The sequence below is a fragment of the Malaya genurostris genome, chromosome 2, assembly GCF_030247185.1.
Source record: "Malaya genurostris strain Urasoe2022 chromosome 2, Malgen_1.1, whole genome shotgun sequence".
Taxonomy (NCBI): Eukaryota; Metazoa; Arthropoda; class Insecta; order Diptera; family Culicidae; genus Malaya; species Malaya genurostris.
The window spans coordinates 136,575,487-136,589,133 of NC_080571.1; the positions used below are offsets into that span (position 1 = coordinate 136,575,487).

At 28.9% G+C, this 13,647-nt stretch overlaps 3 protein-coding genes across 3 annotated transcripts; 1 reads left to right on the plus strand and 2 right to left on the minus strand.

Annotated features, from left to right (window-relative positions):
• The first annotated feature begins 245 nt into the window (after nt 1-245).
• Nucleotides 246-5,898, plus strand: LOC131428855 (uncharacterized). The gene is made up of 2 exons (XM_058592914.1): nt 246-1,507; nt 1,563-5,898. The coding sequence occupies exons 1-2, from the start codon at nt 246-248 to the stop codon at nt 5,896-5,898; spliced, it is 5,598 nt and encodes a 1,865-aa protein (XP_058448897.1).
• A 5,982-nt stretch (nt 5,899-11,880) lies between these two features.
• On the minus strand, nt 11,881-12,393 carry LOC131432094 (myb-like protein D; the record flags this gene model as incomplete). Its single annotated transcript, XM_058598170.1, has 1 exon — nt 11,881-12,393. A coding segment is annotated over one exon (513 nt), but the record flags the coding sequence as incomplete, so codon positions are not given.
• Nucleotides 12,394-12,489: 96 nt separating this feature from the next.
• Nucleotides 12,490-13,295, minus strand: LOC131432093 (uncharacterized protein DDB_G0287625-like; the record flags this gene model as incomplete). Its single annotated transcript, XM_058598169.1, has 1 exon — nt 12,490-13,295. A coding segment is annotated over exon 1 (801 nt), but the record flags the coding sequence as incomplete, so codon positions are not given.
• Nucleotides 13,296-13,647: the final 352 nt, after the last annotated feature.

The following is a 13,647-nucleotide window of genomic DNA, read 5'->3' on the forward strand; positions in this document are numbered from 1 at the left end:
GGCCCAAACAAAGATTTCTTCGGATAATAATAAGTGCTAAAAAGTTTTGGAAAAAGTGAAATTTCGGAAAATTTCAAAGGTGCTCGATACGTATCCAGGGAACACTACAGTGTGTCCCGTAAGTGTGTTAACACAGTGCGGTGCAAATTATTTTGAACACCTACAGTGAAAAGGTAGGATATCGGTTTTTCAGCCACTAATAGGCTATTTGGGGTAGGTAACGGGTGACCGTTACCACCTAAAACATGGCGGACGACCCGGGAGGGTCAGTCGGGCCTAGATTACCGACCTACATGGACCCGACGAATAAATTCGGTGAGTTGACATTCCTTCAGCTGACGGGAAAGGATGGTGTTTCACTTCCGAAAAATCCCTTCATCATCGGGAAATCGGTGGAAAGCTTTGTCGGTGGACCAATCGAAAGCGCTAAATCCGAGGATCAGGGAAAGAAATACCTTCTGAAGATTCGCAACCCTGCCCAGGTTGCCAAGCTGCTAACACTAACCAAGCTGTTCGATGGAACTGAAGTTGAAGTAGCCCCTCATCCACACCTGAACGTAAGTCGATGTGTCATTTCCTGCTACGACATTATCGAAATGGACGAAAAAGACATTTTGACTGAAATGCTGAAGGAAAGCGTTGTCCGTGTGCAGCGAATCACCAGGAAAGAAGGTGAAAAGAGAGTTAATACACCCGCGCTGATCCTAACGTTCTCCAAAACCACGTACCCGGAGTACCTCAAGATTGGTTTGCTGCGTATTCCCACCCGGCCATATTTCCCGAATCCTATGTTGTGCTATAACTGCTTCAGCTACGGCCACACCCGTGTCCGTTGCCCTGGACCACAACGCTGTTTTAACTGCTCTGGCGATTATCACGGAGAAGAGGAGTGCAACGAGGCTTCCCAATGCAGAAATTGTAAGGGTGATCACCGTCCTACCAGTCGACAGTGCCCTGTTTACAAGAAGGAGGTCGAAGTCATTAAAATTAAGGTCCGCGATAACGTGTCTTTCCCAGAGGCTAGGAAGCGTACTGAGCTACAGACAGGTGGTAGCTATGCCCAAGCGGCATCGCGATTTAGCGAATTTGAAAAAAGATTGCGGGAACTTGAAGCGACCGTGAAGGCAAAGGACGAGGACATAGCCAAACTGCGCGAAGAAATCAAGCAGAAAGACGAAAAAATTAACAGTGTGAACAATCCCAACCAACTGCTGAAACAGAAGATTTCGGATGAACGATCGCGCAGCGCAAGCCGTGGAAGTCAACATCATAACCAAAGACCAGTACCAGCACAGACGTGGTCGAATCCGGTCACTCGATCAAGTAGCCACTCTCCAGCCGTTCAGGAACCGAAGCGAGGCCCTGGCCGCCCCCGAAAGTACGACAAATCGGTCATATCGCCTGACCCTAGCCCGCCCCCGAAGAAAACTGCTGTCACTACACCCGATCCCATGATGATGGACTGTGTCAGCTATGAAGTGGAGATACCGGCCACACCCCCCAGTCAGTATCTTCGATAATTCCGCCACTCAACAACGTTTGGACCACCATGACGACCCTAGCACGAACACGGACAACGAGATTTATCGGTTCGGAAGCGGAGAAAGTGTAGTACCCCCTCCGACGCAAGTGCAGCAGGTTGAAGGAGTCGTCCGGGACGTCTTACCCCAACCCGTTGATGACGAATTCACCTCTGCAGCCGATCACACCACCGAAACATCTACGATACCGGAATCCTGGGATAGACGGCAGGGAGAAGGGATTGCCCTTCTTTGCCCTGGCCGCCGCCCTACGCAACCAACAATCAACCCTCTCATCGAAACCAACAGCCGAGAAACCAGCGAATCTACAAAAAGTCTTTCCCCAGTGCCGGCTGTTGCCGGTAATTCTGGAAGTAATCGTGTGGTGATGTTGGCAACGGCTGGCACTGTGGGGCAAAGCGTCCCACAGGTCAGTATTCCTATTCTCAATATTCAAACCGATACTGCTGCGCCCGTTGTTTCAGGCGACAACACGAATGTTCCAGTTCTCTCGCCTGGCGAAGGCCCATCAAGATCCCGCACGACGTATATTATACAAAGCGCTTCCCCGGTGCCGGCTGTTGTCGGTATTGGAAAATCTAGTGTAATGGTTTCGACAGCGGCTGGCACTGTGGGGCAAAGCGTCTCACAGGCAAGTCTCTCCACGAACCGACTACCAGCAGCGGTTACTGCGGCATCTCCCTCTTTTTCAGCCGACTCATCTGCTGGAAGATCCACCATCAGTTCCGGTACGAACAGCTCCTCCGGCAGCTGCTTCGCACTCCAATGGAACCTGCGCGGCCTTAGGGCAAACATCAGTGAACTGAAGCTCCTCATCGCCAACCTCGAACCTTACGTCATTGCACTTCAAGAGACGAAGGTTAATCAAACGGTCATACCTCCAAACTTCGTTGGCAGGAACTACACGCTACTGTTGGAGTCAAACAGCACCCATTACTGGCAACATGGGGTAGGCCTTGCTATCCGAGAAGGCATACCGTTCGAGCGTCAGCAAATCAACACCTCCCTCCATCTAGTCGCTGCGCGTATCTATGCGCCGGTGCAGGTAACTGTTGTGTCCATCTACATTCCGCCTAGTTCAGCCCAATATCAAACCGCTTTGAGCGAGCTCCTCGATAAACTGGATGGCCCGGTTATATTTCTGGGTGACTTCAACGCACATCACCTTGCGTGGGGGTCATCATCATCGAACGCGCTTGGCCGATTCATAGCTAACACGACATTAGACAGGAATCTTGTGATTCTCAACAGTGGTTCTCCCACACGCATCGACCCGGCCACTGGTCATACTTCGGCAATCGACGTTACCTTCTGCTCTAAGAGTCTGGCTCCCAAGTTTACATGGCGAACTCTTTCGGACACCCACAACAGTGACCACTTCCCGATAACGGTGACCATACCTGGATGGTCTAGCACGCGAACCGTGCGACGGAAATGGCTCTATGACCGCGCCGACTGGTCGCTGTATGAACAAATCACCGCTGAGACAATCTGCCCAGACATCGAGTGGAATGTTGACAGCTTCACGGAGAAGTTGATAGCAGCAGCTAACACTTCCATACCACGCACCAGCGGCCGAGTTGGACCAAAAGCGGTACCATGGTGGTGCCCAGAAGCGAAGACTGCCATCCGACAGCGACGAAAGTGCTTGCGGGCCTTACGGCGCCTGCAGAGATTCGATCCAGATCAACCCGCAGCGTTGGCTAGTTTTCAGGAAGCTAGAGCAGCAGCACGAAAGGCGATTAAAGAGGCAAAGGAACATTCGTGGGAGAATTTCGTAGCAACAATCTCTCCGGACAGCTCGACGACAAAACTATGGCAGACGGTGAACTGTTTGCGTGGCAGCCGGCAACAACGCACCATAGTAGTCAAGGGAGCGGATGGTTTCATAGACAATCCCGAAGAAGCAGCGGAAGAACTGGCCAGTCACTACAGCGAGAGATCAGCGACCTCCAGCTACCCTCCATCTTTCCAGATGGCGAAGGCAAGAGCGGAACGAGAGTCCATAGATTTTTCGCCCAATACCGAGGATGTATACAACACCGACATCACCCTGAACGAACTTCTGTGGGCTCTCGACAAAGGACGAGGTGCCTCTACAGGACCCGACATGATAGGGTATCCTCTGCTTCAACGCCTGCCCCTGTCCGTGAAAGTGACGCTCCTCGAGCTGCTCAATAAAATCTGGAGTAACGGAGAGTTTCCCGCTAGCTGGCGGAATGCCATCGTCGTTCCCATCCCAAAACCTAATTGTCACGATACCGGGCCTGCTGCCTTTCGGCCAATCTCGCTCACCAGCTGCATGGCAAAGCTGCTAGAGCGGATCATCAACCGTCGCCTAATTACTGAGCTAGAGTTGAATGGTCGGCTCGACAAACGCCAACACGCGTTTCGTCCCGGGCGGGGCACGGATACGTACTTTGCTGAGCTGGAGAAATCGCTTCCAACCGCAGACGAGCACTGTCTGATAGCTTCACTGGACCTGTCGAAAGCATACGATACTACCTGGCGACATGGAATAGTTCGCACATTGAAAAAATGGCGAATACGTGGTCGAATGCTCAACATCATACAGAGCTTCCTCTCCGAGCGAACATTCCAGGTGTCCGTAGGGAGACACTTATCTCGCGAACATCCGCTGGAAAACGGAGTACCTCAAGGCTCGGTCCTCTCTGTGACCCTGTTTCTCGTCGCTATGCAGCCGATATTCCAAGTGATACCGAAAGGAGTTGACATACTCCTATACGCGGACGACATCCTCCTCGCTGTGCGAGGCGCCAGAAGTGACGGGTTATACCGTAAACTGCAGGCCGCCGTCAAGGCTGCCGATCACTGGACGAAAAGCGTCGGTTTCGCCATGTCGGCAACAAAGTCCTTCATTTTTTACTGCAGCCCGAATATACGGAATGAACCTACAGGAGACATCACCATCGATCAGACTCCCATTCCGACGACCAACCAGCTGAGGATTCTGGGTGTAACCTTGGACCGAACCCTCACCTTCAGACCTCACTGCAAGTTGACGAAAAAAGCTTGCGAGGCTCGGTTACGGATTCTTCGGATGATCGGTGCCCAACACTCACGTGGCAATCGAACATCTCTGCTGCAGGTTGGATCAGCATTAGTCACCTCGAAGTTGCTGTATGGGATAGGACTTGTCAGTCGAGGAGGATCGCCGAATTTGCAGACTCTTGCCCCTGCTTACAACAAAATGGTCCGGTTTGCTTCCGGAGCCTTTGTTACCAGTCCAATAGTCTCGATCATGGCCGAGGCAGGGACCCTACCCTTCGAATTACTTGCAGCTCAAGCCACAGTGCAAACAGCCATCCGAATATATTCGCATAACCGGAATAACGGTACCCTTCCTCTGATCCAGCGAGCATCAGACCGGCTGGAAGAACTAACCGGTTCACCTCTTCCTGTTGTCGGCCAACTCACACGGCAGAGTAGTCGTGCATGGAACGCACGAAAGCCGGCGATTGTGTGGGAGGTGAAGGAAAATGTTCGCGCAGGAGATCCACCTCAGAAAGTTCATCCGATCTTTCGGCAAGTACTCGACACTCGTTTCCGCCATTCGACCGTCATCTATACTGACGGATCCAAGTGTGAAGACACGGTAGGGGCAGCATTCTACAACGTCGGGATAGCCCAGAAATACAGTCTTCCGAAAGAATGCAGTGTCTTCTCAGCAGAGGCATACGCCATTAAAATGGCACTCTCTGTACCGAATGTCCGCAACGAAGTGGTGATCATGACCGATTCGGCTAGCTGTCTCCTGGCCTTAGAAGCAGGACATTCTCGCCACCCGTGGATACAAGAGATCGAACAAATAGTGCAAAACAAATCCGTTCGTTTCTGCTGGATTCCGGGGCATACTGGCATCAGCGGAAACACGGAGGCGGACCGACTGGCTAACGAGGGCAAAACACAACCTGTCACCAATATCCCAATTCCAGCGGAAGATGCTGCAAGGGCAGCAAAACAGGCGATTCGCCTCCGATGGGAGAGGCAGTGGTTTGAAGCGAGAGACGTGAAGCTGAGGGAGGTCAAACGCGACACGCTTAGGTGGACCGATCGCGGCAGCCCTGCTGAACAGCGTCAACTTACACGGCTGAGGATTGGCCATACACGGCTGACCCACACCTTCTTGCTGAAAAAAGAAGAACCGCCGAACTGCGAATGTTGCGATGTAGAGCTGACGGTGCGGCATATTATCCTTGAATGTAGGAAGTACGATGGAGAGCGAAGAAAATACAACATCGGAAGCAGTCTATATGAAGCTCTGGGAAACACCGATGAACAAGCAATCCAGTTGCTAAACTTCCTACGTGAAACAAAATTGAACAACAAATTGTAGACCAAAAGTGGCTGGAACAATTTCGATTAAAGAGGCTAAGGGAAAAATTAAATCAGAAATACAGAGATGAAGTCTAGATGATGATTAAGTTGAAGAAGAAGAAGAAAGTGAAAATGCATACGAAAATATAAACAAGACGAAGCGGAGAAGAATAAAATTAAACTCAAGATGAAGAAGAAAAATTAAAGGAAGAAGAAGAAAGTCAAAATGTATAGAAGTAGAGGAAAATAGGTAGATACGAAACGAAGAAAATGAAAGTAAAAGTGATGAAAACTTGCGCTGTAGCATAAACACACAATAACACACTCACACACAACACCACATACACAAAAACACCCTTCTCTGACACGAATGCACGGCAAACACCGTGTAAAATGTCAATAATAAAACAAAAAAAAAAAAAAATTATTATTATTATTATTATTATTATTATTATTATTATTATTATTATTATTATTATTATTACTATTATTATTATTATTATTATTATTATTATTATTATTATTATTATTACTATTATTATTATTATTATTATTATTATTATTATTATTATTATTATTATTATTATTATTATTATTATTACTATTATTATTATTATTATTATTATTATTATTATTATTATTATTATTATTATTATTATTATTATTATTATTATTATTATTATTATTATTATTATTATTATTATTATTATTATTATTATTATTATTATTATTATTATTATTATTATTATTATTATTATTATTATTATTATTATTATTATTATTATTATTATTATTATTATTATTATTATTATTATTATTATTATTATTATTATTATTATTATTATTATTATTATTATTATTATTATTATTATTATTATTATTATTATTATTATTATTATTATTATTATTATTATTATTATTATTATTATTATTATTATTATTATTATTATTATTATTATTATTATTATTATTATTATTATTATTATTATTATTATTATTATTATTATTATTATTATTATTATTATTATTATTATTATTATTATTATTATTATTATTATTATTATTATTATTATTATTATTATTATTATTATTATTATTATTATTATTATTATTATTATTATTATTATTATTATTATTATTATTATTATTATTATTATTATTATTATTATTATTATTATTATTATTATTATTATTATTATTATTATTATTATTATTATTATTATTATTATTATTATTATTATTATTATTATTATTATTATTATTATTATTATTATTATTATTATTATTATTATTATTATTATTATTATTATTATTATTATTATTATTATTATTATTATTATTATTATTATTATTATTATTATTATTATTATTATTATTATTATTATTATTATTATTATTATTATTATTATTATTATTATTATTATTATTATTATTATTATTATTATTATTATTATTATTATTATTATTATTATTATTATTATTATTATTATTATTATTATTATTATTATTATTATTATTATTATTATTATTATTATTATTATTATTATTATTATTATTATTATTATTATTATTATTATTATTATTATTATTATTATTATTATTATTATTATTATTATTATTATTATTATTATTATTATTATTATTATTATTATTATTATTATTATTATTATTATTATTATTATTATTATTATTATTATTATTATTATTATTATTATTATTATTATTATTATTATTATTATTATTATTATTATTATTATTATTATTATTATTATTATTATTATTATTATTATTATTATTATTATTATTATTATTATTATTATTATTATTATTATTATTATTATTATTATTATTATTATTATTATTATTATTATTATTATTATTATTATTATTATTATTATTATTATTATTATTATTATTATTATTATTATTATTATTATTATTATTATTATTATTATTATTATTATTATTATTATTATTATTATTATTATTATTATTATTATTATTATTATTATTATTATTATTATTATTATTATTATTATTATTATTATTATTATTATTATTATTATTATTATTATTATTATTATTATTATTATTATTATTATTATTATTATTATTATTATTATTATTATTATTATTATTATTATTATTATTATTATTATTATTATTATTATTATTATTATTATTATTATTATTATTATTATTATTATTATTATTATTATTATTATTATTATTATTATTATTATTATTATTATTATTATTATTATTATTATTATTATTATTATTATTATTATTATTATTATTATTATTATTATTATTATTATTATTATTATTATTATTATTATTATTATTATTATTATTATTATTATTATTATTATTATTATTATTATTATTATTATTATTATTATTATTATTATTATTATTATTATTATTATTATTATTATTATTATTATTATTATTATTATTATTATTATTATTATTATTATTATTATTATTATTATTATTATTATTATTATTATTATTATTATTATTATTATTATTATTATTATTATTATTATTATTATTATTATTATTATTATTATTATTATTATTATTATTATTATTATTATTATTATTATTATTATTATTATTATTATTATTATTATTATTATTATTATTATTATTATTATTATTATTATTATTATTATTATTATTATTATTATTATTATTATTATTATTATTATTATTATTATTATTATTATTATTATTATTATTATTATTATTATTATTATTATTATTATTATTATTATTATTATTATTATTATTATTATTATTATTATTATTATTATTATTATTATTATTATTATTATTATTATTATTATTATTATTATTATTATTATTATTATTATTATTATTATTATTATTATTATTATTATTATTATTATTATTATTATTATTATTATTATTATTATTATTATTATTATTATTATTATTATTATTATTATTATTATTATTATTATTATTATTATTATTATTATTATTATTATTATTATTATTATTATTATTATTATTATTATTATTATTATTATTATTATTATTATTATTATTATTATTATTATTATTATTATTATTATTATTATTATTATTATTATTATTATTATTATTATTATTATTATTATTATTATTATTATTATTATTATTATTATTATTATTATTATTATTATTATTATTATTATTATTATTATTATTATTATTATTATTATTATTATTATTATTATTATTATTATTATTATTATTATTATTATTATTATTATTATTATTATTATTATTATTATTATTATTATTATTATTATTATTATTATTATTATTATTATTATTATTATTATTATTATTATTATTATTATTATTATTATTATTATTATTATTATTATTATTATTATTATTATTATTATTATTATTATTATTATTATTATTATTATTATTATTATTATTATTATTATTATTATTATTATTATTATTATTATTATTATTATTATTATTATTATTATTATTATTATTATTATTATTATTATTATTATTATTATTATTACTAGCTGACCCGTCGAACTTCGTCTCGTCAGAAATTATGTTTTTGAATCTATCTTCTCGAACAGCAGAACTGTCAAACGTTATTATTTTACTGATTACTTGGCCTACAATAAACGAATTACGACAAATTCACATTTAACATATTAACCTCGGTCCGAAGGTCATCAAAAATTATTGTGAACATGTTAAAAGCTTTTGTTACGCAAAAATGAAACAAATGCACCGATCGACATCTCATCCTTCGAGTCAGTGCATTGAACAGAGATGGTAGATCTCTCTCAAACTAATGGTTTCGACATGAAGCGTGGAGCAGAACTGATCAGGATGAATACATTAAATTGATGATTCTGCAAATTTCCAAAAACTGCCTTCGCGACTTGTTTGTCATTGCAAGTTAAGGCTTGATTGTAGACTGAAGACGTTTAAAAATTTAATAGTAAATCCTTGGGATTATCGGATAAAATTGTTTGGAGCGATTTTCCACCAACTGCTTCACCGCTAGTCTGATGATATTACTTAGTCGTGTTTGATGAATGTTCGTAGCATGACAATTACAGGATTAATTTTCAATTAACAATTTACCGATAAAATTAAACATTCTTTTGTCCTAACTTGTGTCCATTAACTTTTACATGAACACTGAATTCGTTTAATGATTGTATCAATAGTTGTCTCATTAGTCGAGTCACCACATCATTTTGCTTAGTACTCGATCTACAATTAACGATGGTTGAGTTCGGTCCTGTGGAACCATATCAGACAAAATTATATGAAAAATGTGCAATTTTTCTGTTCTAGCGGAGTGAACATGAGAAGTGATTATATCAGTATTCTTCTTATCGTTCAAGCCAATGAATAAAACGTTTCTCCTCCACATTTACATTTGGTAATTGGTCAAGTAATGCAATGTTCTGAAAATGGAATGATTTGGCTTAAGCAGTTTACAAATGTAATGAATAGCATCCTAAGCAGTCCGCTTTTAAGTAACCCATCCTTGAAAATGTACCCGAAGCGACTGAATGAACTGTAGCATGCTAAATGAAAAAAATCTCTATATTTTACCTCATTATTTTAACAGCAGAATCCTATCCTTGATTCGTATGATAAATCGTTCTATAATTTGATTTGTTCCACTCAAGCCCACGATGGCCAACATTATTCATCTAACTGTTTACATTGCACACAATTAATCTACTGGTAAACGATATCAGAATGTTTTATCCTGCTTACGGTATAGCAAGAATAGTCATATGCGTTCCACGATTAAGTCATTTGGCAAGCAATAATTTTGGTATCCAATTAAGCAAGTGGCTCGAAATGATGGATCGCATGGATCAAACATGCGAGTCTCCATCCAAAACTGCTCGTTGCGCGCCAAACGATTTCCCAATGATCTAGTATTCTTTTCTTCAACAGCGAAATACTGAGCATTTTGTTGCGCGCCCACATCAATCTAGCAATCATTGGCGACTTTTTCAGTGGAAAATTCCATTGTCCATACAAAATAACTTTATTGGGTTTTCCCACTTTTCCGGTAAGTTTTCCTAATTTTTTTGATGTACGAACCCGGTGGGGGTAAAAACTGATCAAACAAAAAAAAAAGCATCTCAATCCGTCCATCCGTTCTTACGTGATGCGATTACAAAGAATGATCTCTGCATTTTTATATATATAGATTATTATTATTATTATTATTATTATTATTATTATTATTATTATTATTATTATTATTATTATTATTATTATTATTATTATTATTATTATTATTATTATTATTATTATTATTATTATTATTATTATTATTATTATTATTATTATTATTATTATTATTATTATTATTATTATTATTATTATTATTATTATTATTATTATTATTATTATTATTATTATTATTATTATTATTATTATTATTATTATTATTATTATTATTATTATTATTATTATTATTATTATTATTATTATTATTATTATTATTATTATTATTATTATTATTATTATTATTATTATTATTATTATTATTATTATTATTATTATTATTATTATTATTATTATTATTATTATTATTATTATTATTATTATTATTATTATTATTATTATTATTATTATTATTATTATTATTATTATTATTATTATTATTATTATTATTATTATTATTATTATTATTATTATTATTATTATTATTATTATTATTATTATTATTATTATTATTATTATTATTATTATTATTATTATTATTATTATTATTATTATTATTATTATTATTATTATTATTATTATTATTATTATTATTATTATTATTATTATTATTATTATTATTATTATTATTATTATTATTATTATTATTATTATTATTATTATTATTATTATTATTATTATTATTATTATTATTATTATTATTATTATTATTATTATTATTATTATTATTATTATTATTATTATTATTATTATTATTATTATTATTATTATTATTATTATTATTATTATTATTATTATTATTATTATTATTATTATTATTATTATTATTATTATTATTATTATTATTATTATTATTATTATTATTATTATTATTATTATTATTATTATTATTATTATTATTATTATTATTATTATTATTATTATTATTATTATTATTATTATTATTATTATTATTATTATTATTATTATTATTATTATTATTATTATTATTATTATTATTATTATTATTATTATTATTATTATTATTATTATTATTATTATTATTATTATTATTATTATTATTATTATTATTATTATTATTATTATTATTATTATTATTATTATTATTATTATTATTATTATTATTATTATTATTATTATTATTATTATTATTATTATTATTATTATTATTATTATTATTATTATTATTATTATTATTATTATTATTATTATTATTATTATTATTATTATTATTATTATTATTATTATTATTATTATTATTATTATTATTATTATTATTATTATTATTATTATTATTATTATTATTATTATTATTATTATTATTATTATTATTATTATTATTATTATTATTATTATTATTATTATTATTATTATTATTATTATTATTATTATTATTATTATTATTATTATTATTATTATTATTATTATTATTATTATTATTATTATTATTATTATTATTATTATTATTATTATTATTATTATTATTATTATTATTATTATTATTATTATTATTATTATTATTATTATTATTATTATTATTATTATTATTATTATTATTATTATTATTATTATTATTATTATTATTATTATTATTATTATTATTATTATTATTATTATTATTATTATTATTATTATTATTATTATTATTATTATTATTATTATTATTATTATTATTATTATTATTATTATTATTATTATTATTATTATTATTATTATTATTATTATTATTATTATTATTATTATTATTATTATTATTATTATTATTATTATTATTATTATTATTATTATTATTATTATTATTATTATTATTATTATTATTATTATTATTATTATTATTATTATTATTATTATTATTATTATTATTATTATTATTATTATTATTATTATTATTATTATTATTATTATTATTATTATTATTATTATTATTATTATTATTATTATTATTATTATTATTATTATTATTATTATTATTATTATTATTATTATTATTATTATTATTATTATTATTATTATTATTATTATTATTATTATTATTATTATTATTATTATTATTATTATTATTATTATTATTATTATTATTATTATTATTATTATTATTATTAAAATGACTCTTGCATACCGAAGATCGTTGATACATTTCAGACCAGGCCATTGCAATTGTCTCGTACTGAAATTTCGATCTTCAAACTTCATAGCTTCAATCAAAATAAACTACAAATTTGTCGTACCTTGCCTCCTATATTGGCAAATTAAAAAAGAATTGTTTCAAGTTTGGAATATATAGTTGTAGAATAGTAGCTGTTTAATGTAACTAATCTGTACTTTAATGTAGGTGCATCGCTTCACTCTATTAGAGAAAAAGGGGAAAGCATGCACAATTCATACAATCAATCAACTAACTGATATTCGGAAAAGTGATGGGACCGTGCCAGTTTTTTCGTATTCACGACATCCAGTTATGTCTCTGACATTACCCACCCGCCTTTTTTTAAATTGACCGTTACAACGA